This window comes from Struthio camelus, chromosome 12 (genome assembly GCF_040807025.1).
Source record: "Struthio camelus isolate bStrCam1 chromosome 12, bStrCam1.hap1, whole genome shotgun sequence".
NCBI classification, from domain to species: Eukaryota; Metazoa; Chordata; class Aves; order Struthioniformes; family Struthionidae; genus Struthio; species Struthio camelus.
In genome coordinates, this window is record NC_090953.1 from 19,056,495 (window position 1) to 19,083,066 (window position 26,572).

The 26,572-nt window shown below is 38.1% G+C and overlaps 1 protein-coding gene and 1 long non-coding RNA gene across 5 annotated transcripts in view; one reads left to right on the forward strand and one right to left on the reverse strand.

The window, feature by feature from the left end:
- The window catches only part of TRPM1 (transient receptor potential cation channel subfamily M member 1), a 126,482-nt gene that overhangs the window by 6,882 nt on the left and 93,028 nt on the right, over positions 1-26,572 (reverse strand). For all 4 annotated transcript variants that reach the window (XM_068958217.1, XM_068958218.1, XM_068958219.1 and 1 more), the window contains 15 exons: positions 24,862-24,934; positions 23,888-23,988; positions 21,502-21,675; positions 19,948-20,082; positions 18,913-18,963; positions 17,230-17,370; positions 16,001-16,030; positions 13,231-13,526; positions 12,465-12,693; positions 10,916-11,038; positions 10,432-10,563; positions 9,255-9,383; positions 8,191-8,442; positions 7,291-7,483; positions 1,871-2,015 (listed from right to left, as the gene is read on the reverse strand). In XM_068958217.1, coding sequence (XP_068814318.1) covers positions 1,871-2,015; positions 7,291-7,483; positions 8,191-8,442; positions 9,255-9,383; positions 10,432-10,563; positions 10,916-11,038; positions 12,465-12,693; positions 13,231-13,526; positions 16,001-16,030; positions 17,230-17,370; positions 18,913-18,963; positions 19,948-20,082; positions 21,502-21,675; positions 23,888-23,988; positions 24,862-24,934 — 2,204 coding nt within the window. The remainder of the gene's footprint in view (positions 1-1,870; positions 2,016-7,290; positions 7,484-8,190; positions 8,443-9,254; positions 9,384-10,431; positions 10,564-10,915; positions 11,039-12,464; positions 12,694-13,230; positions 13,527-16,000; positions 16,031-17,229; positions 17,371-18,912; positions 18,964-19,947; positions 20,083-21,501; positions 21,676-23,887; positions 23,989-24,861; positions 24,935-26,572) is intronic.
- Positions 293-5,982, forward strand: LOC104148330 (uncharacterized). The gene is made up of 3 exons (XR_695104.2): positions 293-374; positions 744-871; positions 4,752-5,982. It is a non-coding gene; the product is annotated as an uncharacterized lncRNA (long non-coding RNA).

Consider the following 26,572-nt stretch of genomic DNA (forward strand, 5'->3'; position numbering starts at 1 on the left):
ACTATTTGCTCCTACTGTATAAAGTCTGTTAGCAGTCAGTGGAAAGAAACTTACACAAATTATGGATCACATAATTAGTATTTTGGGGCTTGGTTATAAAGTAAGTATTTCTGCTAAAACGTGCCAGTATTTGATATTACACAAAGTATTAAATCCGTAAGAGGTTTTTTTGTATACTAAACCCAGAAGCTTCACATAGTTTTCCTTTAATATGCTAATCAGCTTGACCTACATAGAAGACTTCAAGCCTTCACAAAATGTCCTAAATTCAAACTTGATTCATTCAAACATCTGATTTCAGAACACAGTACACACTCTTGTAAAGGAAGCTGTTCTTGGAAGCCAGGGGTTCACCACTTCTACAGCAAAATGAGGTGTGGTATGATTACATTTTATTTTGCAATTCAGTGGATATGAAGGAGTAGAAAGTGGACAGTATTAAATCCAGATAACAATAGCCTGGGTTATAGAATATCAACTAAGAGAAAGTAAGTTTTGATGTTCTCTGTTTCAGATAAAGCTTTTCAAAGTATTTTAAAGTGTCCTTGGAGATACTGGCACTTCCTCTTTTATACCTTCTACCCACTTGCTCTGCTTTAAAATACCTACATTTACAAAACCAGTTAAAATATATCTTCAAAGCCAGAGAATGTTGAGTACAAATGCTTTTTGGTTTCTTTTAGCTAGGAATAGTTTATTTATCACTGATAACAAGATAATCTGACTTCACTCTGTGTCTCTAGGAATAGCAGGAATTCCCCGACTAGATCTCAGCCTCTTGCAAGCATGCTAGGATGGCAGGAGTTAACAGCATGACCTACTTCCCAAACTGCTGATTCCTTGGACTCTTCAGCCAATAATAGCTACTATTGTAAGGTTCTTCTCCTTCCCCCTAGTTATGTGACTAGCATTTGAACACTCTGAAATTCATGACCTTTTAAGCTACATATATCAAATGAAAGATAGGCTTTGTGAGCTGTAGATTTCTGGGCACAAGATGAAATAAGTATATTTCTGGTTGTGATGCCAGTTACTTATGCCAGGAAGCCCTCCCACACTGCATGTTTATAGACAAAATGCAATCACTTGTTTCCTGGTTCTTTTCTCAGGTGGTGTGCAGGGGAAATCCTACTGGCAACTAGGTATTTCTATTTTTTTTATTGCAAAGTCATGATAGGAAAAGCATGCAGGATAACTGTGGGCAGAAAATACATTTCAGTTTTACTCTGGGGAATTCTAAATATGGATCTGTGGAATAATATTAAGAATATGTACAGTGCACATTGCTTGGGCCAGCCATACACCTAGCCATGGATCTTGGCAATGTGTAGCTGTCCTTTCTCTTGGCTCAAGGCACTATAAGCTCTTTTTCTGGGAGCTATTAGAACCCTGCAGAGCCCTAATTTCTTTTTTTAAATTAAAAGCAAAGCAAAAAAAAAAAAAAAAAGGGAAGGGGGCAGAGGATGCAGTGATAGTGGAAAAGCCTCATGCTTTTCACGCTCAGATTTTTATTCCGCAGATCCATGCTACTGTCCTTTAATAATGTTTGTTAGTAGTTACGCAGGTTTCCATCATGTATGTAGAAGGTTTCATGTATTCAGTTTTCCTGTTTTCAGAACGATCTTGCAGCCTGTCATAATCAATTAAATGGCAATCAGAACTAGCCAGATTCTCTTGTATGCATCACTACAATTACTGGTAAATTTATACCAAGGTTTATTCCATTCTTTCCCAGCATATAAACTATTCCAAATATTTGGCAGTCATGTTCACAGAATAATTAGATTTAGAATGTGAACACAAAACCTTGCAAAATCAGCTGATGGGCTCTCAGTAAGAAAGTAAAGACAGTGCATGATCATTTACTTACTTGAATACAGCAATCAGCAGGTTTACCAGCAGGATGTTTGCTACCAAGAGGTAACAGGCCATAATAGCAGGAGTGAGCCAGGCCCCTGGTATGCATGGAGGCAGACGTTTACCATCCTCATCATAAAGATTGTCACCACAAGGAGCTGAAGAGAAAACAGGAAAGGTACTATTCACAAATTGCCCCACATTTAAGAACACTGTTCACTTTATTTAATGATGACATGCATAAATTTTGCTAAACTAGACAAATTTTGTTAGTTTATTTCCAGTAGCAAGTACATATAATTTCTAGTCCAAATACTGCTTCTAACTAGACAATGCAAAAATAATTTCCCATAATACTGAACAAAGCAGCAGCTCCAAGTTTACTGTACAGTGTGACTTCCTCCTCAAATTCATACAGATTTTCTTTTCCTCATAGTAATAGTCTAAAAGATCTTCATGTGCATGAAATGATGCTAATAATGGAATTTAAAAAAAAAAATCTCAAGCCAAACTTATTTGCATACCTTGCCAAAGATACAGAAGGACTTACAGAGTGGCCCCAGATTACTTTTGGTGTTTGACTGAGCATAAAATCAGTGCACTAATAGGCCCATAATGGCCCTAACCATGGTCACCTGGGGTCTCCATCCACACCCTCTGCCCATGCCTGTCCCTGCCTGAGCTCTGCCACAGCAAGGCCAGGCTGAGCCCTGGTTCTGGCCCTGCCTCCTGGATGGACTTAGGCTACAGGCAGCTCGTCTCCTGGCAGGATGCCTCTCCAGTCTGGGGCCCAGTCTCCTTTTGCTCCTGGCTGTACCTGGGACCACAGCTTGCCTTGTCTGGGGACATCAGTGGACCCTGCTCTGCCCACTGTGTTCAGGCCCCGCGGGACTGTGCCCTCGGGGGAGGACACTGCCTGCGCGGAGTTGCCCTCAGCTCCCCTTCCCTGTGGGACCAGCCTTGCTCTTGCTGCTCCCTGCCAGCCTATGGGTCCAGTACTCAGCAAAACTTGCTTGGATATGCAAGTATGGCTAGGTATACAGAAGTGGTTGATGTTTATATTTTTCTTCTGAAAAAAACACATATTTTAATAAACCTATTCTTTTTTTCTTGCTAAAAGTTGAGTTCTTTTCAACATACTTAATTTGTTACTGAATAGAAAACCCCAATTTCTGATCTTCTTTGTACACCAATTTCTGTTCCTCTTAGTTTTCACAATAATTCTACATTTTAGATAAAATATTAAATGAAAAGATAAAACTACATAACGAAAAAAGATACAATTACTGCAAAATAGACTGGTGAGAATGAGACAAAAATTGAAAATATTGATTGAACTGATATCAAATAATTCCCTGAACTAATCCTGAGAACCCACAGGTTGTCTTGGAGTTGAGTAAATGCAACAAGTTTGTTTTGCTTTAAGTGCAGTGCCAAAATAACTGATTTGAAATGCATAGCTAAATTTTGGAACCATTTAGTGTCAGGTAAAAATGTGTATCAACAAGAGTTTCTTCAGTTGAAAACCCTTAATAAATACTAAATCTGGCAATGAGTTTTTTACAGATGTAATTTATGCGGATAGATAAAGCCTTTTTTTTAAACTAATTTCTCAAAAATCCCCTCGACCTCACCTGAAAAAGAGCTTAAACTGTTTGAAAGTATGTTAATTTTATATGATCTGGAGTTAAATGGATATTTAAATAACAATTAATAATAATATATTTTACTTGCTTTTTGAACATCAGGCCTACATTCTTCCTGTTTATCATAAGGAAAGTATAACAGGGAAGTCAAGTGAATCGTATTATTCACATGGATCAATGAAAGTACTGCTAAAGAAACACTAACAATATTTAGATAATCAAAGGGGATTATTCTTATCATGACATGCATGCAGCATAATTAAAAAAAAGGATCATTTTAGTGGCAATGTACTAGAAACAAGTCATAGCAACCGCATAAGCTTTACTAAAACTTCTGATCTGCAATCTGTATTAAAGCAAACTATTTTTCGTGTTTCTCTTCAAATGAAACTATTTCCGTAGAGAAACAAGAGTCACACCTGAATACTGGATGAGCCCTATAATTAAAATGTCAGTATCTAATGAAGAAAAAGATTAATGAACACATTTAGCTAAATGATATAGTCAGCTCCCCACAGAGACTTACGATTAATTTCCATGGCATAGACTGAACAGCATTCCAAAGGAAAGACAAAAAAGGAGGCAGGGAGAGAAGGAAAGAAAACAATAGAATAATATGGAAAAAAGAAAACAGATGATTGAAAATATAGTTTTGCCACCAAGAAAAGATAAGCAACTCAAATGTCAGAACAGCAGAGACATATGCTCAGAAGAAAGTCCTTGTTAGAACTGTACTACGTTCTGCAATTTCCTTTTCATGTTGTCTTCCCCAAATGTTACATATGGTAGCAAATTCATGACATTAAAAATAAATCACAAAATGCTGCTGGCAGATGATCATTTAAATATACAAGATATTGCAGGCAAGTAAACAAAACTGATGGTCACCACAAACACAAAACAATCAAAGTTATCACACACAATCATCACAGTTCTTCTAGCTGTTAGTGAAATGCATATCTTTTTTTTTTTTTTTTTTTTTTTTAAAGAACGAGCCTGGAATTGTGTCTGCCAGCTGTCTCCACTGAACAGCTACATTTCCATTAATAATTGTGACATTGATGTTGTTATAGTTTATAATATCATTAAAGGCCATTTGACTAGCTGTAGGACTACTTGCTTGCCAGTCTCTAAAAGGTGGCTTTAAGAAGAATCATACTATTGAGAGAAGCTCAGCCTCTCTAATTCTCTAATGTTTAAGAACGTGCTGCTGATGGACACTAGATGCCACTAATTTATCGCTCACAGGTATCTTCTAAATTAGAGTGAACAAGAATGAAGATCCTCCTGGGCTGCACTGGGAAGAGCATTGCCAGCAGGTCGAGGGAGGTGATCCTTCCTCTCTGTTCAACCCTGGTGAAGCCACATCTGGAGTGCTGTGTCCAGGTCTGGGCTCCTCAGTACAAGAGATTTACTGAAGCAAGCCCAGCAAAGGGCCATGAAGATGATGAAGGGACTAGAGCATGTGACTTATGAGGACAGGCTGAGAGAGTTGGGACTGTTTAGCCTAGAGATGAGAAGGTGGCTCAGGGCAGGGGGATCTTATTCATGTGTATAAATATCTGAAGGGAGCATGTGAAGAAGATGGAGCCAGACTCTCTTCAGTGGTATCCAGTGAAAGGGCAAGAGAGAATGGGCACAGATGGAAACACAGGAAATTCCATTCAAACAGTAGAAAAAAAAACCTTTTACTGTGAGGGTGGTCAAACACTGGGAACAGGTCATCCAGAGAGGTTGTGGAGTCTCCATCCTTGGAGATATTCATACCCGGCTGGACAGGTTCTGAGCAACCTGCTCTAATTTACCCTGCTTTGAGCAGGGCGGGGTTGGACTAGAGGATCCCCAGAGGTGCTTTCCATCCTCAGGGGTTCTGTGATCTGTGGTCTTTATCTTTAGGTGAAATCCTGTCCTCAGTGAAGCCAATGGCAAAAGTCCACTAATTTCAGTCAGATGAAAAATTTGATATAATACTTTTTCCATAAATTGTTTATACTCATGGGCCTTGGCAAAACTACCCACAAGCATTTTTCACAGAGTCTGCTCACGATGATCACTCCTCGATGACTACTAAGATTGCTTTTGTGGTGTGTTTACAGAGAACCATGGAAAGATCAGAATGAAAACTTGTTACTGAAAGCAAAAAGATTTTTAGAAATCAGTCTGTGGGCTTGTAAACAAAAGACACTTATGGAATAACTGTAACACAGTCTAGTTATAATAGTAGAACTCCTTGCACAGATGTTTTAGTCCAAGTTAACTTATGCTTAGGCTAGTGCCAGAGCAAAGCTTCTAACCTGGGACAGTTAGTACAGTAAGTAGCTGAACTGGACTGGTGTAACTGGAAAAGCCCTCTCTAACTTTTTTTTGAAAGTCTAGGGCTTGCCAAAAATCTTTCACATTACCGAGGAAAGATTTCTAATTCATAGGAGTGAATTGTATATACCTGAGAAATGACTGAAAACTTGAGAGGTGTCTGGGATACTACTTACAATAAAGAGATCAGTAGTGTTGGCAAGGTGTGAGTTTTGATTGATAGAGAAATCCAGGTGTACACAATGGCAAACATTCTTTGCTCAAGTGGGATTCACAGTGTATTGTGAGACACACAGATGAAGAATATCCTGTTTCAGTCATTTCCTCCTCATGTGGGAATTAAACCATTTGAGAGATGCTAAGCTTTGCTTGGCTCACCTGTCAGGTAAGTGACACGCTTACCTTAGTATTTGTCAAGAGTAGTTTAACATATTGTAAGTAACATTATGAAACAAGCATTCAAAAGGAAAAGGAAGAAGACAGGATCACTGCAACAGTGTAGCTTCAGGAACAGACTCATGACATTTCCTTCTTTCCTAAGCAAGAGGAAGCTTAATACAGGAAGCTTTAATGACAGCTTTAATTAAGGTTTCTCATGAGGATGACTCCCTGGTTTTTCACTGTACTTGGACCTTCCTTCTGCCTCCACTTTACTATTTCTCAGTATATGCATCTGGCTGAAATAACATATTCACAAAGCTGAAATAAGACTTTATATTGTTTCAGATAAAATGCAAACTGTGATACACACAAAAGGAGACCAGACGCATGCTTGACTGTGCGTACAGATTTCAAAAATTAACCCAGAACTACCAGTAACATGACAATGTCCATCTCCTCTACAACACTTTTTGTTAGTTTTTTTTTTTTTAAACTGTGCAGCTTTCATATAAGAAATCTTATTTACAGTCCTAAAACTAATCAAGCAGAGTTTTCCTTTTTTGCTTTGTTTTTCCATAGATGTGGGAGATAAGAACCTAAGTGATTCATGGAACTGCAACATTTCTGGAAAGCAGGCAGATTTATCAATGGGGGTAAAAAGATATTAGCTCATTGCTTCTGCTGGGAGTTGGAGATGAAAGAATATGTATATTTTCATCTCTTGTAAAAGGCATTTATTTTTATTTTCTTCTGTTGGGACTGGCTATTAGTAAAACATTCATGCAAAAGGAGGTTTCAGAATGATCTCTGTTGAGTCCTGTAAATGAATGGAATATTTTATAGGCAATACTGTTATATTCTCAGATAGGAGAGTATTCTAGACTATATCGCTCTCAGCATTAGTTGAATTTCAACATACATGGACAGAAAGGATATGCAAATGGCAAACAGAAGTGTCTAGAGTCTGTCAAAAGAAAACTCTCAAGATAACAGCAAAAATGATGATAAAGACAAAACGCTCTACTTCCAGATTAAAAACAAACACTAATTTAGATCTGATCATCTGCCTCAGAAACAGGAAACAGAATCTTACTATGAATTCTATTCTTACGGTCTATCTGGTCTGCGAACACCTCTCCGTAGATCATCCAGTAGGGCATATAGAAGATGTTGCGAGCTAGTCTCCAAGAAGGCTCCTCATCTGGGTGCAGAATAGCTTGGCGAGCTACTCCGAAACTCATCAGAACCACAAGCATGATTACCACAAAGTAGAGCATGTCAATCATCTGCACAGAGGGACCATACAAAGAAAGGTTCTTGTCATCACCAGCTCGTACAGTAGCATCAGCATGTTTATTTGCCAGCATACATTAAAGTGAACAAGAAAGTATCAAGAGAACAAATATACCCCTCCAAATAATTTTCCTGGTATTATTCTTTGGCTTTAACTACTGGTCATGAATTGAATAGATATAAAAATAGAGGAAAGTATATCTTTTTAAGAAATACTAGATTTTATATTTAAAAAGACTTAAAACACTAAAAGCTTTGCTGTCCAGATTCTCTTCTTCATTATGTGCACTATGCTGTGCTTTCAGCAGCACAGTTCTTCTCTGGTCACAAAGAACTGACAAAAGCGTTGCTGTATCACCTCCTCACCACAACTGATGATTTTGTGGATGATCCTTGTGTCCTGGCAGTCCGTTATTGCTACAGCTTTGGGAGGCAGAAGGCAGACAAGGTGAACCAGCTATCATGGGGTTTCAAAAAAGAGTTTTGCTCTTGAATCAAGCAACTATTAGCAACTATTAGCAAGAGTATTACATCTGTGTGTGTAAAATTCACAAGGCAAAATTTTTAGTCCTATTTCACAGCCTTTATTCAGAGTCCTACTCAGAGGGAAGAAACCTTTAAGATTGTTTTTTTAAAATTAGAACTGAATTTAGTTTCCCATGTACCTCTGATATACATAATTTACAACTTGAGCACTAACCATCTTTCCAATCATCATGACGTAAGGTCCCAGATATTTGTTCACACCAAAGATATCTAGTACTCTAATGTACCAGAAAATGATATCTACACAGTAAATCACTCTTCCATAACTCATGTATGGCTGGTTCTGTAGGCGAAGAATTGCTCCTATCATAAATACTGAAATAGCCACCAGGTCAGTAATATTCCAGTATTCCTGTAGCCAAACTTTCACTTTTTGGCTCAGCTTGCCAGGCTCTGACATTAGAATCTGAAATAAAGAAGGAACAAGGAAATTGTTAGGAAAAACTCCAAGTCACATTTTTGAAATGACAGTCACGAGACAGGACCAATCTTGTCATATTCAACAGGTATCTGGGACACCCTGCCACAGGCAGCAAAATTGGTCTTAAGCAGCAATGTTTTTGGTTAATAACAGGCAACATTTTCTTTTCATTGCTATTTTTCTGTTGTAGGATTTAATCATTATTATTTAAATCAGAAGATCTAGCTTACTGATTTTGCACCTGCATTTACCTCCACATAAAGTTAGTATGAGATGTGTAGTCAGAAAGGAATTGTGAATCAGAGACGGAATAGGCCAAGTACAAACCAAACTGTAACATGCAAATATGGTGGAAGTTTTTATGCTATCTTCCCCATATAAAAGCACCGAGAGATTAGCTCCTGGCTATTCTGCCAAAACTGCCTGCAGCTCTCATCAAGGACAAGGCCTCAGTAGTGAACAATGGGATCAACGCAGCCAGTACGTACTGAGATTTACTCTATGGGTTATGGTCACGTCTTCCCTGGGAAATACACGTAAGAGAGTAACAGAAACTCTCTGTCATTCTGAATACTGTCCTCAGGGCGTTTTTGCCTGACCTTTTGCCCAACAAGAGAAGGTTTTAAGATTCAGGAATGGGTTATACATGAAACTCTCCAGTGATGGGCAGTTTGGGACTCTATGGCTAAGAGAATCTTCTGCATACGGCTTCTCAACCCTCTGCATAAGTCCATGTCATTATTACCTCTAAGGAAGAAGCGCTTTCCAAGGATTATGCTGGTATGATCAGACTTTACCTCTCTTACTTTCTCTAAAGCCAATGTCACAATGTAGGAAATGACAATCCATTCCTGGACTGATGGCCACCGTTCCATTGGCACCAAGATCATATAATTAAACAGCATCAAGTAACCCAGGTATGAGATCTACAACAACAACAAAAAATCCATTATGGACTTTAGATGACAGATCCTAGGATCCATCTGCAGCTAGGCAGTATTCAGTTACTTGAGATGACTACCACTTAAAGAATCAGTCCCTGCTAGTTTTCAGCAGGAAGTTCTGGAACATCATTGTAAGTCAGCAGAGCAATAACTCAGTTTTCCACAGCTACGGGTGACTACTGGTGCGGATGTGCAGCTGCTGATGCTGCTGTCTCCATGCCTCACAGAAGTCATCGGTGACTGGCCAAACTCAAAACTTCAGAAAGCTCAGAAGTCCTGAGTTAGGAATCCAAAATGTATTCAATGGCTATCATTTGCAGGGGAAAAAAAAAAAAAAAAAAAAAAAAAAGGTAAGCAAAACAGTAATAAAACAAAAATTTTTCCAGGAAGAAGACAGGGGTTTTTATAGAAACAAGAAGTGAGGTATTAAAGGTAAAGTGCTTACCTACCATCTCTAACAGATCTAAAGCAGAAAGAGAAGGTAGGGCTGTGAGCTTTCCAGAAATCAAATCTTTTAGTTTAGATAGTTTTTAATTATTTAAATATGAGAAAAGTCTCTTTTGAATCTTAGAAGGGTCAGCATCTGCACTTTCGTCCAGGCTGCAATTGTCTGAGCATGACTGTCGACTAAGCAAATAGCAAGCACTGAATACTGTGGCGTTACTTGAGTTATAAAGTATATTTCAAAGCAGAATAGGAACCAAAGCCTTTAGAAAGCAAGAGAATCCAGCCCTGCTGGGACAACTGGATTGTGGAGCTTGCACCGAGTTTAGCATATGATTAGCCAGACAGGGCCTCCTTCAAAGTCTGTAGGAGCTTTAGAGGGTGACAGCATAAGATAGTTATTCATAGTTTCACTGTCTGTGCCTCTTTCTCTGACTAAAGGGAGTACTTCAATCATCAAGGAGATCCCATCAAAGTCACTATTATTTATTTATTTATTATTTGGTTTTTATTTTTACGTGGGAATCTTTTAAGTTTCAGAGGTGTAACAAAAAAGATCACCATCAGTTTAAGCACTATGACTTACTGTGTAGAACCAGAATTTGACAATGGGTGCATTATAGAACTCATAGATCTTTGTTCCAATTGGAAGGCTTCTTTGTTTCTTATTTCCATTCTCTTCATCTCCTTTCCGGGAGCCTGCATCCACGTTTGCATCCTGGAAGACCAAAATTGTCACTTTTCACCAATTGACAACATTACATATGGCAATGTTTTCTCAACTACAATCCCAGCCAACTGACAACTGCAAGATGCTTCCTCTGAGCACCAGATCTCCCCAGTTCTATCGTCTTTTTAAAAATTTCAAAAATATACATTCTCAACTAGAATAAATCAGCGTAACTACACAGATAAATTATATGCCCTGAGAATCCAGCCTTTATCCTCCCGAGCTTTTTAATGATTTTGATCCCACCCAGGCAGTTAAGATTTTAACCTGAGTGGCCCAGAAGTCAGAAAATTGAGCTTGCTTGAGGTATTAGAACTTTCTGACAAACTCCAGTACTGACCACATTTTCCTCCTCCTTTTCTTTACCCTCTTCATTTTCTCTGGATGACTGATAAGAATAATCATCATAACTGCGAAACTCTAGGAAAAGGATGGTGGGAGGGAAGAGGATCCCCATTATAACCTGCACAACAAGAAAGAATTCAACTTAAGACTGCAATACTCGTTTATGGTACTTAATTTTATAACAAGACAGCTCCCCTAAACAATGTTTTCTTTTGCATAACATTCCAGATACTCTGCTAAACCTAAACCTACAGAAATAATGAATATGTAGTGTTTATGGAGCGCTGCCAATAAGCTGCCATATGGAAAGATGGCACTCTGGCAGGCTTTCTGTCTCCATGAATGCACTGCAATTAAGAAACTGTGCTCTGGAATGAGATTTGAGCAGATTCATTCCATGGAATGATACAGTGGCACTGGGAGGAGGGGTTCAGGTTCTTTCTAGAGTTTATAGTTATTTAGTCATCTGCTATGAATAGTTTTTCTAGTTAAAAAAACTTGTGAAAGCAGCTTTGCAGATAGCACTGGGAGAGTTCTCTTACTGAATGGGATTGCAGAGATATAGAAATACAGATATGAGTTGATAAAGTACAGAAAAAGGGTTAAGAAGATAAGAATGCAGGTAATGAAACTAAGACATCAGCGGGCAGATGAACATTTTGGGGAAAAGAAATCAACGAACAGATTTAGGAAGGGTCATGAGGCAGTCTGAGGCAGGAGACTTGCCTGAAGATTTTAAATAGATTTAAGTGGGAGACAGGAGAAGGTAGAAAGAAGCTGAGAATGACAGAGAGAAGGAAATGCGTATGTCAGCTCGGGAGCTGGGTGTGGGAAGGTAGGCATGTCACTTTGTCAGTAATGGGGGATTCAGGAAATAAGGAGGCAAGACTGAAGGTGGCACCATGATGACAGGCCTACATATAGATGACAGTCAGTGCATTATATAACAAAGAAAGGATTATATCACATCAAAACACACACACAAGCCAACACCACCCTACTTCCATAACACTGTCTCACTCAATATATCCTGTTTGTGACAGTCTCCTTACATTAGTCATAACCAGAAAACATGAAAAACAGTACAAGGGATCAAATCACAGAAGACAGAAATAAAAGTCACATAGTTACACACAATGCAATTGCACAGATTCACTCATCATCTCCGAGTACCATTTGGTAGACTATTAAGCAGCGTAAGAACCATCTGTACCTAATGGGGATTTTTCGGCTCATATACACCTCTGACTAAAAATTAGTTGTATGTTTTTGATGAATAGATTTAATTATTCATCAAAAGCCACAACTTTGCTCTCATATTTCAATCACACTAAACCTTTTACGATCTTACATTCTCCTTTGTTATGGGATAATGTTCCTTAAATGTCCTGAATTTGGAAACAAAAAAAAAATAGCTTCAGAACAGATATGCTCTTAAAAAGTCTATAGTTAGCAGGCCAATTTGTTCTATCCAGACATTATACATGATGCAGTGTTATGTGCCACAAGCTGCACCTTTGACAGCAATTGTACAGAAGAATTACCTTAAGGCCTGGATTCTTCCGCATGCGTAGTCGCCCCATCCACATGTCTGTTAAAAGCATCTGGCTGCATGTGTGAGCTATGAAGTCTCTGTGTTTAGCTGCCACAGCCAATTTCAGGCAGGTAGAATTACTCCAGTTTTTCAGTTCATAGGTCAGTAATTTCATAGCAATCTGCTCATCATGTTTATAGGACTGATCCAGAAGTTCAACAGCCAGCTGGCCAAAATCTCTGGAAAATACAAGATAAGTTAATTGAAGTATGTTTTAAAAATTAAGAGCGTTAAGAATAAAAAGTACTTGCATTCGGGGTTTCCGTTCTGTTCAAAGACGGTGCTGCATGCATGTGCAATTATCAGAACAAATGGATCTGGCATGCTGTCCCAGATCAAGCTTGAAAGTGCCAAATTTTTAGCAACCAGAGAGAACCAGCTTAGACAGTGACATCTTAAGGCTGGTTTAAACATATTTGTTTACAAGAGCAAATCCTGGAAATAACTTTGTGAAGTAGAATTAGCTAGCTGTACAGAGAAAAAAGCTGAAGAAAGAATGCATGCTATCAGAAAAATGCAATTCTCCTTGCTAGTGTTGCATTCAGACTCTGAAACCCAATTTTGCCTTGTTTGCTCTTGATAAACAGGCTCCACAGAGCATTCTGTGAATCCACAGTCTGAAAATTAATTGTACCTTACTAAAAATATAGCTATAGAGTCAGACACCCCCTATATCAGGTAGACATGTACTCGTACTCTACTCTACATCTACTAACTTTGAGTTGTTGTCCAGATCCTGAGAGATGTCATCCACCAATTCACTCTCAGAAGATTCATGGGCCATAGACTTGTACAGTTTACAGGCAACAAGTGCCTTGGCCATGGTTTCCTCCCCTCGCTGCCAAAGAAAGAGTGCCATCTTTTGCCGTTTCATCAGCACCGCCCACACCATCAGTTCATGAAATGGATATTGAAAACGGCTGACTTCTGGGTCATCCACATCAATATCGATCTCTTCCTCCTTTTTCTTCTTCTTCTTCTTCTTCTTCCCCTTGGTGGGAGGCTCATCATCCTGGGGAGAACAGAAGCAAAATTCTCCCCATCAGTTTTTAACAGCTATCCTGACAACTGCACCATGCACCAAAAAGCACTGAGAGGATATGATATTTATAGTTAAAATTCTAATTTGTTTTGGCTCTTTGCTAAAATAGATGCCAACAGTGACAAAACAACGAAGAACAACATGTAACAGAGCATGCACTGGGCTAGCACTGGGCTAGGTTAATATTTTAAACAAGTGAACTGTTTATTGCATACTTAATTACAAGCCACCCATCTTGAATAAGTACAGTAGAATCCTATCATACCCCATCACTTTACACTACACTGCAGGTATACCTCTACTGCATGTGTAATTGCACTGGTTGATTTGCAGTGAATTAATATTTAATGACTTCTACTGCAGTGCCAGTGGAGCTTTACCAAACCGGAATTCACTGTGAAGAGGTTCCACCGTAATTTCTAATTTGATATGTCTGCATCTATTCCTGAAGAACAGTCCTGCATATCTCAGGCATCAAACCAGTTTTCAGACTGACATGCAGACGGAAAGAGTGGTAAACATGCAAAGGGAAAAGGCAGGCAGGTAGTGTCCTTAAGAACAGTAAGATACTGAAGGGAGTGTTCACCTTTGAATAAGCAATCTCCTCTTATGTATGCAGTGAAAACGGAAGGTATAAGTATCCCATTTCTTAAAGGGATAGGGAGGATAGGCCATTACTACAGGAACCAACATGGAAGTAACTGAAGGGAAGTACTGACAATGAAGCAGGATCCTGAAGGGAGAAAAGCCATGATTGGGAAAATTAGGGTTTAAGTAATGCAGGAAGAACATTGCATATATAGATGTAGACAGAACTCATCATCACTGCAAGGCGTGATTCTAATCTCGGAGGTGGATTCCAAGTAAAAGCAGTTACCGTTGTACGAAATCAGTTCCTCTTCACATAAGCAAGCATGGCATAACACACTATTTTATGACAGGATGCAGCAATATGAACTTAAATACAAATTCAGGGTTCAGCATTACACCCCTAGGTTCCACAGAAGACTCTTCACTCACCAATTAAGTATGTATTTCTCTTCCGGCAGTTCTGAGAACTGCAAGTGGCTACCTTTGTCTCTTATGGAAAACTTAGTCATTTTTTAGTCATTAATTTCATGCACGTGAAGAAATTGTTGGGCATCTTCAAAGCAAAGGGCATGGAATTTCAAAAGGAGGACCAAAAATTGCACACTAGAAAAATCAAATCAAATCAAAACCTTGAATAAGAAAAACAAAGTGCTAAGGAACCTAAACTCTCAGTGTTAAAGCTGTTGGTACTGGTGGGGGGAAGAGTCATGCCAGATTACTGACCACTTTAGGGGAAAAAAGTTAATTTTTCATTTCCCCTTTCTTTTGTCTTGGAAGAAAGGAAGTGGGCTATACATGTCAAGTGGGGAGAACAGTCCAGTTTGTGTCACATAAAACATTTCCCATTGAAAGAAAATCAAAATGTGCTATTGGAGAAACATGAAGTAACCTGTGTGTGATCAACACTGATCAAGCAGGGCTGCACCTCTGAAGGCCTTGATCCATTAGAAAATATGAAGTTGATCAGCCAGCAGATTAATTGTGTTTTACACTTTCTTTGTGGACAAGAAAGCTGCTTATCTGCTTGGGGAAATAGAGGCTTTTGTATGTGAGTGTACTTTACATCAAATTTCACATCAGCAACATGTACATATATTGTGTTCAAATACTATCACAGCACTAATAAAAGCATAGTTCATAGAGAAATATCCCTATCCTCTTTGTGTAAAGGCTCTCCTAGGGTATATTACTGCATTCTTCAGGAACAAAGCAACTACCTCCAGAATAGAGTGAGGTTTCCCCAAATTAAACACCATCCCAGACTGGATCCTGAGCACTGTGATTTCATTTTAAAATTTCTGCAAACACACAGGTAATTGAGGCAGGGTTTGGACCTGAAATTTTAGTTCAGCTCCATCTCATATTTATAAAGCATGGTGCCATGACTGTTAGCAAGGATGTTTTACAGTGGAAGATAGAATCTAACATGCCACAAGACATTTTTTCACTCCAGTTGAATGTTTCTCTATGATAAAAATCTCATTTATGCATAAATTTTTACTTTACAGCTGATGGGGATTTAAACATAAGTAGCACTGCTGGATCACATTCTCTCTTCAATATCATCTGTGTTCACATCTAAATGATTAAAATCTACAATATGTTCCGATATGGAGTTTGTTATTGCATAACAGTGCTAAAAACTGCTAGAGGATTATAGAGCAAAGCTCTAAGCCGCTCTCAAGACCTTACTCATAAAAAAATATAAGTATTTCAAAGGCTGTTCACAAAATGGAAGATCCCATCTAGCTGCAATTTACTTTAAGCCAATAGTGAAAAAACTAAGAACAAGTGCAGAATTTTACGCAGAAATGTACTGACAAAAACTATACTTTACAATAAATCCAACTTACCTCCATCCCGAGCAGTTTAAGAGCTTTTGGCTGAATATTAAAAATAGAAAAGGAAATTAGTTAAATGGGAGGGAAAATTCAAAGATAAAGATACCAAAGAAAACACATTTTAATTTGCTTATGTAGGCTATTTATTATTAAACTTACTATTCTAAATAATCATACCATTAATCTCCCTCTTAATTGTATTTGCAGTAAAGGCCTTGGGGTAGAAAACATTTCCCATCCTGAACTCCAGTGAAATCTTTTGATGCAGATGGAAGAGTTAAATGACTATCTCAATTAGTCACCACTCTGAGAATTAAAATCATTACATGATCACAAAAAGTTGAAAAAATTCCCAGTACTTCTGAACAGTTATAGGGTAAAGATACTCATAGGAAACAGTGAAAAACAAAACAAACCTCTTGTACTTTCCTACTAAAAAAATTCCTCTTTTCTATTACAAAATCTCTGATTTACTTTTTCTGTAAAAGGTTTATTTGTATGTTTGTAACCATCAGGTAGTCCAACACTATATACGTACTATACGTTGGCTATAGAATAGAATTGGTTTTTTTGTAATTATGCTAGGGAGCTTCATTTGACTTTCAAGGATGAACTAAACAAATAAGCTAGCAGAGAAAACTAGTCTACTTGCTTAGAACAGAGTTTCTAATAAAGCAAGCCCTGTGCTTAATAATCTCAGGACCGGGTCTGTGACTATGAAAAGCTTTACTGACATTGCAGTGCTTTCAATGGGATAAGATTTATGCTCATAGCAGATCCTCACAGAACTCACTGTTAAGAGGTTCATAGTTCTGCATTCAGATTGAATCCTTTGCCCTATCCAGGTTAAGGCTATTGTGGGTTATACTTAACTGATCAGTTGGCCTGGTCTGATCAATAACATTTACAGTTAGAATGAGTGCTATAGTATTAAGCCAAAGCTTAACGTAGGAATAAGTGAACACATAAACACCAGAGTTAGAAATGCTTGGATTGTAAGCTATTGAAATGGGAAGAACTTCACTTCCAGAACAATGTATTTACTACCTTTTGGGTCCTCCTATTCTTTAAAATGGGTATTTTATAGGTTTCTCATATAACTTCACTACCCGAGTTTCAATTGCAACTGTACAGCGTTTCCTTTAGACCTGGACACATAGCGCTTCACGAAGGAAGGAATGGAAGATTACTTATTTTTACCATCAGTATGATGGGCACATCCAGAATTAACTCATTCTTACCCTCTTCGGTCCAAATAAATTGTTATAAAGAGTCCGAAAACTTTTTCGAGTATAGTTGCAGCGATAAGCTCCACCCATGAGATATTCCAGTACAAGACCAATATCTATGAGGCTGATATGATAATCTGGTGGAAGATTTCCCTATCAAAGAAAACAAAATAAGGATTTAGGATAAGAAAACAACATATATTAAGTTGCCTGGCTAGACATATTATTTCATGCTTATATTAGAATGTGGGTAATATTTGTAGTTGATGGTTTCAACCTCTAAATATTTGTACACAATTAATAGCCTCTGATTCACATCATGTACATTTTTGGGCCTTTTTTTTCATGATGGCAGTGTTTACAGATGAGAACACATTTTCCATTTGTGATTTACTCGTACAGTATGCCAGTGTCCATACAACACAGAGTTGTTTAAAAGAGTTATTTTTGTGATTTATATCACTTTGCATTGATTATCATGAATCTGATAAAATATGGCCTGCTTAATTTCACAGTGAATATCATACGTGTCCTGCATTGTATGGAAACTTGTATTTCATCACCATATTATCTACAAGCTCAAGACTACAATGCAGAAGAAGATTTGGGTTAATCTGTAGCCCAAAACCAAGGGGAAAAAAAACAGACTGTATAATCTCCGCCGTCATATTGTTAAAAACTAGATAGTCGCATTAACCCTCTTAGAGCCATGAGCTGAATACCGTGCTTCATTGTTCAAACTACATCCTACAACAGTTCTGATTCCACAGCACCACTGAGCAGTAGCTATGATGAAGCAACTATATCCTAAGCAAACACATCACCTCCATGTTAACCCAACTGAATCCCCGAGACTGCCGCTGAATGAGTGAGCCATGAAAATGCAATGAAAAGGAGAAAAGAAGTGGACAGAAAGAGAAGAATGCAGAAGAGCATTAGTAACACTGAAAAAAGATAAACACTGAATGAAATAAGTGAATAGATCAACATGAATTATACATTAACTCCGTACTGCAGAATTCCCACATCTAAATCTCCCTGGAATAAAAGGGAGTTTTCTTTGCAGAAGGAATATAGACCATTCCATGCATTTAAGTTGTACTGAATAAAAGCCCCAGACTTTAAACAGAGTAAATACAACAAAAGATCTTATGATGAACTTGTTCGTATATAACGAACTTATTTGCATATAATGGAAACAAATGAATAACAGATTAAGGACTTGCAGCACTGAGAAACAGAACGGATCTCCTCCCAAGTAAAAAGAGCACTGCTTAGGAGATAAAGTGACTAGAAAACATTCAAGGAAACAAACAAAAGGGAACAAATTCTGTGCTGGCAAGTGCAGGGTCCTGATAACCTAGCAGGCCTTACCTTTCACGTCTCCTCTGCAATGCTGCATTGAGGACTTATTGTAGAAAAGAAATGGTATCAGTCTAAATCTAGAGTAATATATTACACTTCTGGCAGCTTAACTTTCCTCTCCATAGTTTTTAAATTACTAGCAGTGTAATATAGTCATACTCCATTTAGACTGACATCACTATTTGCCACAAGAAGTAATTTGACTGTCCTTAATAGCTACCATCTAATTTCAAATGTTTGTTTTTCCCCTCGTGCTATGCTTGCTTTTACTGTTGACTCATACAATTAACACAATCATGCAAATGTGATGCAGCTGTTAGCTAAGCTTACCTTTTTCACATCTCTGACTAGCAAATGCAGTGTATTTGGTGGACCCAATCTCTGAAACAAAAATTATTCACTGTCCATTAGAGCTTCAATTCTTCATATTTTTCACAAACAGAAATGTCATTAATGATCTGCCTCCAGCTGTAAGCAGAACTGCAGGTGATCACGTGCCACCACCACTCTTGCAGAGCTGAAAAGAAGGAACTGGGCTACAGTGACAAACATAGTTATGTCAAGATCTGTGTAGTCCCATTCTTATAATTCTTTATGTGGTGGTCCAGGGTCCCTGACTGAAGTCACAATGGTTCGTGGTACTGCCAGAACTTGCACTTGCTTCAGGACCGACTGGGGATTGGAGGACTAGGCTGTTTTCACTTTGTACGAATGCTGCCTTAGACTACTTGCCACTTAAATTGCAGGAAGAGAAACAGTCCAGTATTAGTTATGTTCCTGAAGAATTTACTGTGGCTTGGGTAGGGGAGAACTTGAACCAAAAAGCTCTGATGTTCTGTGGTATCGGGAAAATCATTTTGCTTCACTGAGCCACAAAGAAAAATAATACTGACCTCTGCAATGTGCTAACAATAAAAGTTGCTGTATAAGCACTTTCTAAATTCACAATCTTACTTCAATAATATTAAAATATACATAAATGAAAAGTAACTGAGATTAAAAGTAAACTACCCTTATTGGCTGGTATTAAAGTTTTACTATCTGATTTAAGATCTTTAAGTGTTCTTACTCTGCATTTTAAGTACATCACTACGTTTACATAATAAGCCAGAAGAGCTTCTGAAGGTTGCTGTAGGCTCAGTCATTAGGAATGCGTAGATCTATGGAAACATGAGGCCATCAGGAGTTATAGCAATGGCTCCCTCTGCCACTATCCAACTTTTATGTACTGTCAAGCCTCACAGATGTTCAGCAACCAAACAATTTTTGTAGCACACATTGGAAGAAGAAGAAAAAAGATACTCCTGTTAACTTCAATAGCAATAGATGCTGCAGGATATTCTTTTACTGTTTCTGGTCACTCACAGTGTTATAAAGTTCTTCCAGTCGAGGTATAGTAAGGAAGTGCTGCATGTTCACTCCATTCTCAATGAGAAGCTTCACAAAGTCGACTCGATCCAGAACCAGTGCATCCAGCATAGCCTGCTCCAGAGAATTCACCTGAATTGCAGAATGGAGAACATGAGACTACACAAGCAGAGAAGAGGTCACTGGCCGACAATCATAAGCATTTCCACTGCCTAGGAGATTCCCAAGTTCCCAAATATGTAGATTAATCTACAAGTGAAAAGCAACTTGGAAAATGATGTTTCACCCATGTGCAAGTCAATACAGATGGTACAGTTTGGTATAGTCTACAGATGGCAGAAGTAGTACTGAGAGAGAATGTGACCATGGCTTTCAGTCATTTCATTTAGTATATTGTATTAAACCAGGCATACAATTCTTTATATATTATGTGAAGAAGAGATTTACTTGCTCAACATGACAGGAGCAAGTTAAAATTAAGAAAAACTGTATACATTTAAAAATAAGTTGACATAATTTATCCTGATAACGCAGGAATGTATATACCAGGCAAACTGCTGCCTAAAAGAGAAATGGCAACATATAATGCTGAAACACTCCAACCATTCTCAAAGAAACATTTCTTTTTTCTTCACCAACTCCATTTTGCATTTGGAAAACACTGGTAAGAAAGCCTGATGGATGTTCTCTTAACATGGCCCACGGGCTTAGAACCCAGTGGGAGAGAGGAAACCCCCTTGAGCAGCAGTCTCTTTGACACATGAACTTTAATCCAGGCAGTGCAACCCTCCAACATACTGCAAATGGAAAACGAAACACTTATAAATGGAGATGCTCAGGTTGCGTGCCCTTGACAAACAACGTGTACAGGGAAGGATGAAGATGTTCACAGGTGTCCTTATTTCCTTCTGAGAAGTGCAGGGAAGAAGATGCAACTTTGACACAGGATTAGGTAGTGTTTCCTGTCTCAAAGACTGAACAGCATCAGCATTTACCTGCAAAATTCTATTGCTGAGGCTATGGAAACGTGCAAATAAGGATTCTGTAGAATAGAGATGTGCATTTTCCCCTCTCTCTTTGTTCCCCAGGATGGCCTAGCCACTTTGGCTCTGTGATATCAAAACAGTTTACTCTTGCTCAAAAAACAAATTTGTAAAATGGAACAAAAGCAGGAGACTGGAAAAATTAAGTGAAATATAAGCAATTAAAAATGACCATTTAAAATGGAATTTTAAAACTGCAGATGCTCTTTTCACTTTCCTACCATGATGTCTTTAAAATACACAAGAAGTCTCTCACTAAGAGACATGATTTGAGTACCCAGGAATAACACATCTCATGTCTTAAGTTAAGGTTTTAGGGGATATAATGACTTTTGCATCATTTTGCAGGATATTTAAAAACTAGTATCATTTGGATAATTCAGTCTCTCAAAAGGCTTTAAGGTAAGCTAAATCCCACCCCTGTAAACTGATAGAAAGCCATAGAGAGAGAAGAAAAAAATGCTCAAGGAAGTCCTTAATGGTTTCAATACAAATATTTCAATCTCACCCAGTTCAGAAGTTCAAGCTTTCTTGGATCTGTTTCTTCTTCTGGCTCTTCTTTTGCTTTTCCCCCCTTTTTCTTCCCTTTTCCTTTCCCTCTAGCTGCTTTAGTCTGAGCTGCTGGTGACTTCTTTTCCTTCTCAGGGGCTGTACCATCAGTAGCGGTAAGGCTTCCTAAAGGCTGTATTTAATAATGCGCAAGTATTAGACATCTAATTGATTGTACAGTGAATCTTTCGTTGAACACACTCCTATTGAACTCACTCCCAGTCACCACTTCTTGCATGCAATAAACTTAAAATGATCCTCTCCGTAAGTGTAAATAATTTTTCCAAAGCCCCAGATTTACAACTGCTTTAAAGCTGTTATGTCTAATGTAGTCAATAACACTGAAAGGAAAAGTGAAGAAGGTAGACTGGCATGGGACATAGCACAGAGGCTGATTCTCTCAAAACAAAATCAGTGTGAGAGGACTGGGAAGATACAATACCGAATTATACGACACTTTGGCTTCTTTGCTCTCAGTGAAAGCAACAGTTTAAAAAAAAAAAGGGGAGAGAGAGAAAGCTGGACAAGGAGCTGGCGGAAAAGAACTTAAGGAGAATGCTGCATGATGCCAAATACCATCCATACCATGGAGGTGGAAAGGAAGAAGAAAGAGTGGTTCATTTACATTCTGGAGACAATGTTTATGCTTCAGCTTCTTCAGACACATTCATTCTCTGCCGCATTCTTCCCCTTTCTAACCTGCCCACTTAAGACAGGGAGGCAGACGTACAAATATCTTGACACTTCTCACCTATGGTTTGGAGGCTTGATTTGCTCCAGCCAACACTTGACTTATATAACCTCCATGCACACATAAACCAGATCACAACTACCTGTGCTCTGCACTGAGAACTACAGGACCAGGCCTACTGGGTTTTTCCTTAACAAGGCTTGCTTTCTGTTTGTTATTGTTCATCTCAAAAATAATCTTCTCTCCCTTGCTACCATGAAAGCACTCATAAGCCTGGGCAAAACTGCATCTGCCAACTTGCAGCACATGCAGGACTGAAAGCAATCTTCATGCGTTTGAAGTTACAATGAACTACAATTGACTCATTGTTTCCACAAAACGTTATGGAGTATGAGTATGAAACAGAACAGAGCAGTAACTGGCTTCAGCTGCCAATTGGTACTTCTGAATCTAATCACAATAATATGGAGATTGGGACGTTCCTTCCAAACAAACGTTTTATAATAATAATGCTTATATTATTTAGGATCATTAAACACTCTCTGTATAAGCATTTTAATGGACTTTGAATATTGGAAGCATCATATTACTGTAAGTGAAGGAATAAAACAGCATATGCAGCAACATTTGTTAGTAGACTTTAAAGTACACAGGATTCTAGATGAAATACGCTCTACATTGTATACAGCTTGCACATGAATAGTATTCTACTGAGTACCATTTTATTGTATATAGTTTCACGAAAGATATTTGAATTAAAACAAAACATCTTTGTACTTCATTCTTACAAGCTCTTGCAGCCTAGTTTCCTCATGACACTTACTACATAGTAATTCAATACTAGATGGTTCACGCAGTAAAGCAAAAGCCATCAACTCAGTGAGCCAAAATGTGGCTTAAATAGAGCATTTTAGCTACACAAACGAACAAAGGCACTACAGTGTTTCACTGCTGACTTCAACTAGCGCAGCATCAAACTAATAATTTGAGAGAGCAAATCCCATTTCAGCACCTAAAGCTCTACTGAAGGTCCCTTTCTTAGTTCATTTGGCACAGCTCTGCCTGCCAGGGGCCTGTTTTCAGCAATGGTTTCTTTTGGTCAGGAGGATTTTGCTTCATTAATCCAAAAAAAGATTTTCACAGCTGTTAATGAAGTGAGGCACACAACTCCTCCTAAGCAGCCCTGTGAATCTCAGCCTGGCTTTTATTAGGTAGCTGGGGACATTATCAGCTGCAAGCACATGTCAGTGAGACCATCAGAAGCCAAGAAAATGTTAGTGGATCACATAGTGCACTGGGGGTGACCAGGACTGCTATTGTCCAACTGTATGTGAGACCACAGATTGTTCCCAATAAATGCATTTCTTGCTCCCAAATTCCATGAGGATTATTAAACAGGGTTATTTTTCTGCTCCTCATGAAATCGCTTTTCTAAAGCGCGCTCAGAATTTAAATCATTGCTAACTTGTTGCAAATAGCAATCTGAGGAAATTTCAAAAAAAACCCAGGTCATCGTCAATGAGATACCCCATAGGAGGTTGTGACAAAACAGAATTCCATACTGTTTCTGCTGACAAAAAAATCCAAGGAGTGAAGATTTGACTGCTTATTTTAAATTATTACCAAACAATACCACTAGGAAAACCAGTCTTACTGGCCAGTGATGCCCGAAGACAAAGATTTGGCTGCGTGCAATGTCTACACGATTCCAGGCCAAAGCCAAGCTTAGCTGGTCTGGAGCAGATGCATTGGTACCTAAAGAGAAACAAACACAGGTATTTGGTGCTTTGTGCGTGATGAAACAAGACTAGATGATCTTTAATTTACTTCTCCAAGAATTAGAAAACAGCCAGCATAGATCCATAGCCTATTACCATAATCCTATTATAAAGTAGGAGATTCATCAAATCAATTTATGTCATCTTCCATTTGACCCCATACTCCTAATTTCAAAAAGAATTAAACAGATTCTCTCCCTACTCCCCTAAGAGCTCCCCACATTGACTCTATATTCTGTCGCTAAAGGCAGACATTAAACCTTTCCTCCAAAAGATTCCTTCTCTCAGCTACTCTGGCCGATCCTGTAGACAGGAGTATGGTAATCCCTCTATTTATCTCAGCATTAGGGTCTCCAGCACACCCATACTGAGCCTGTATCAACTGCTAGGTGCTTTTCAGACTGAAAAATGATGCTGTTTCAACAAATATGACAAAAAAACCCAAAAAACTGGGAACTAATCCTAAATTTTACCTGAGGCTTAAATAGCACCATTTGAGGTAGGGAAAAATCCAGTTAGTCTTTTAATCTCTACACCCTTTCTTCTAACTTTATTAATATATGTCAGAACTGCAATAAAATGTGTTGAAATACCAGGAGTATAGCTGTTGCAGTGTTCCTATCCCAGGGTTTCAGGTGAGGAAAGTTACACAAAAATTTCAGCTCAGATTTTACCCTTTGAGCTATTCAGACCTCAACCTGAACCTTAAGGCAAGCATTTTGAGGTTAACTGTTTGAAGCCAAGAGAACAAATCAAAGGCTTTAATATTAAAAGTCAACCTCAGACAGCATATAGGACTACCTTATTGGGGTTAGTTTGTGCATCCTTCCTAATTGCTTGCAAAACCCACCTTTGAGGAGAGCAGTTAAGATGGACATCTCAATGTCCTGCTGCCCTTCAGACCCCATTCGGAACACAGTGATCTAAAGAATAATAAAGTTATAATAATAAAGTTAATAATAAAGTTATCCTTAAAAAAATCCCTGCATTACTAAAGGTGACAAACTTGATGAAATTCTTCACCAAATTTTCACAGGTGGAGATAAAATTGCCATGCTAAACTCTGATCATTTTCTGACAGTTCTATTACTTTCCAGTAGTAATGGAAATGCCAGCTTGGAAAGGGAAATGCCAATTACTTGAGGTAACTATCATAGTATTCATTTTACTGACTAGAAACTCAAACATTTTTGAGTTATGTGGTATCTTACAAATAGCAAAATACCAAAACCTACTAATAAAAAAAAGTGATCATTTCTAGTCACATTTGCTTTGTTCAGTTCATTACAAATTACTATCTTTACAAACAGAAATTCATGTAAAGCTTAGCTATTGAAAGAACTACATATTAAAAGATGAATGATTCAAAAGCATAACAACCTAATATTCTATGTTAATTTAATTAATACTGAATATAGACAAAAATATCAACTTCTTCTTCTTTTGAAATCATTTCTTCACAGCAGAAGTTAGCATTAAGTACATTGCATATTAAGTAAGTTGCATTAAGAATGGCAGTTTTCCCAACAGTTTACATGGATTTTGCCTGCAGGCAAAGATAATTGCTTTCCACAATTACATTAGCAGAGAAAAGAACTTATGGAAAATTTATATTCATTTACAAGAAAGCAGACAAAATGATCAACAAATGCAAATCATAAGTGTGGTTAGGTTGGACAGGCTTATCTGAAATCTGGAGCCACTACTGGTTAGACTTTGGTGCTTAAATTTCACTGAGTAAATCAGGTCTGCTCTGATATGCATAGTCATGCTTATTACCAGCTGACTTCTGATGAAGGCATACACATGAATATGGAACTAATCTTGGCACCATACAAGTAAATGTAACAGTAGTATGTTTACATTACCCAGACAATCTATAGACTTTAGAGTCATTCAGCACAATTTTATGTAAACATCTTGGCATGCTAATAATATGTCTGAATGTGCAAGAAAAATACACAGATGTGTGTCTGTGATTGCACTAGAGAGCTACATTACTATAAAAATATGGCATTTGTACTGCTCCAAGCAACATTTGCAGCTGGACTAATCTTTAGAGTATTTAGTTCTGACATAGTTATTTCGGTATTCACTGCAAAAAAATAACTGGAAATTGCATAATCCGGCTTCTATGAACCCTAGAACCAAGTAATACCAAAATCTGATCGAAACCAAGGAACGGAGATAAAACTTGAATGGCACCTTCTCTTGCAGAAATCCCCCCAAAACAAAAGGGAATTCAGTATCGGATATAATGACACCCTAGAAAGGAAAGCGTCGGGAAAGAGTAGGGGAAGAAGGGAGGCATGCTGGGAAAAGAGGAGACTACTATTATATTAAACGGGAGACAGGAAATTATTCTTTGGCATTCAGGTATTTAATTCTCATCTTGAAATGTATAAATATGTAAGCAAGCACTTCCTTGGCAGCTGAAATAAGTACTAGAAAGGAAAGTCTGCAGCATGAACCACCAATACTTGGCATAATCTCTGGCAAAAGGCCAGCTTTTTAGAGAGTGCAGAGAATATGAAACTGCTAGAAAGTCCACAAACAACCTA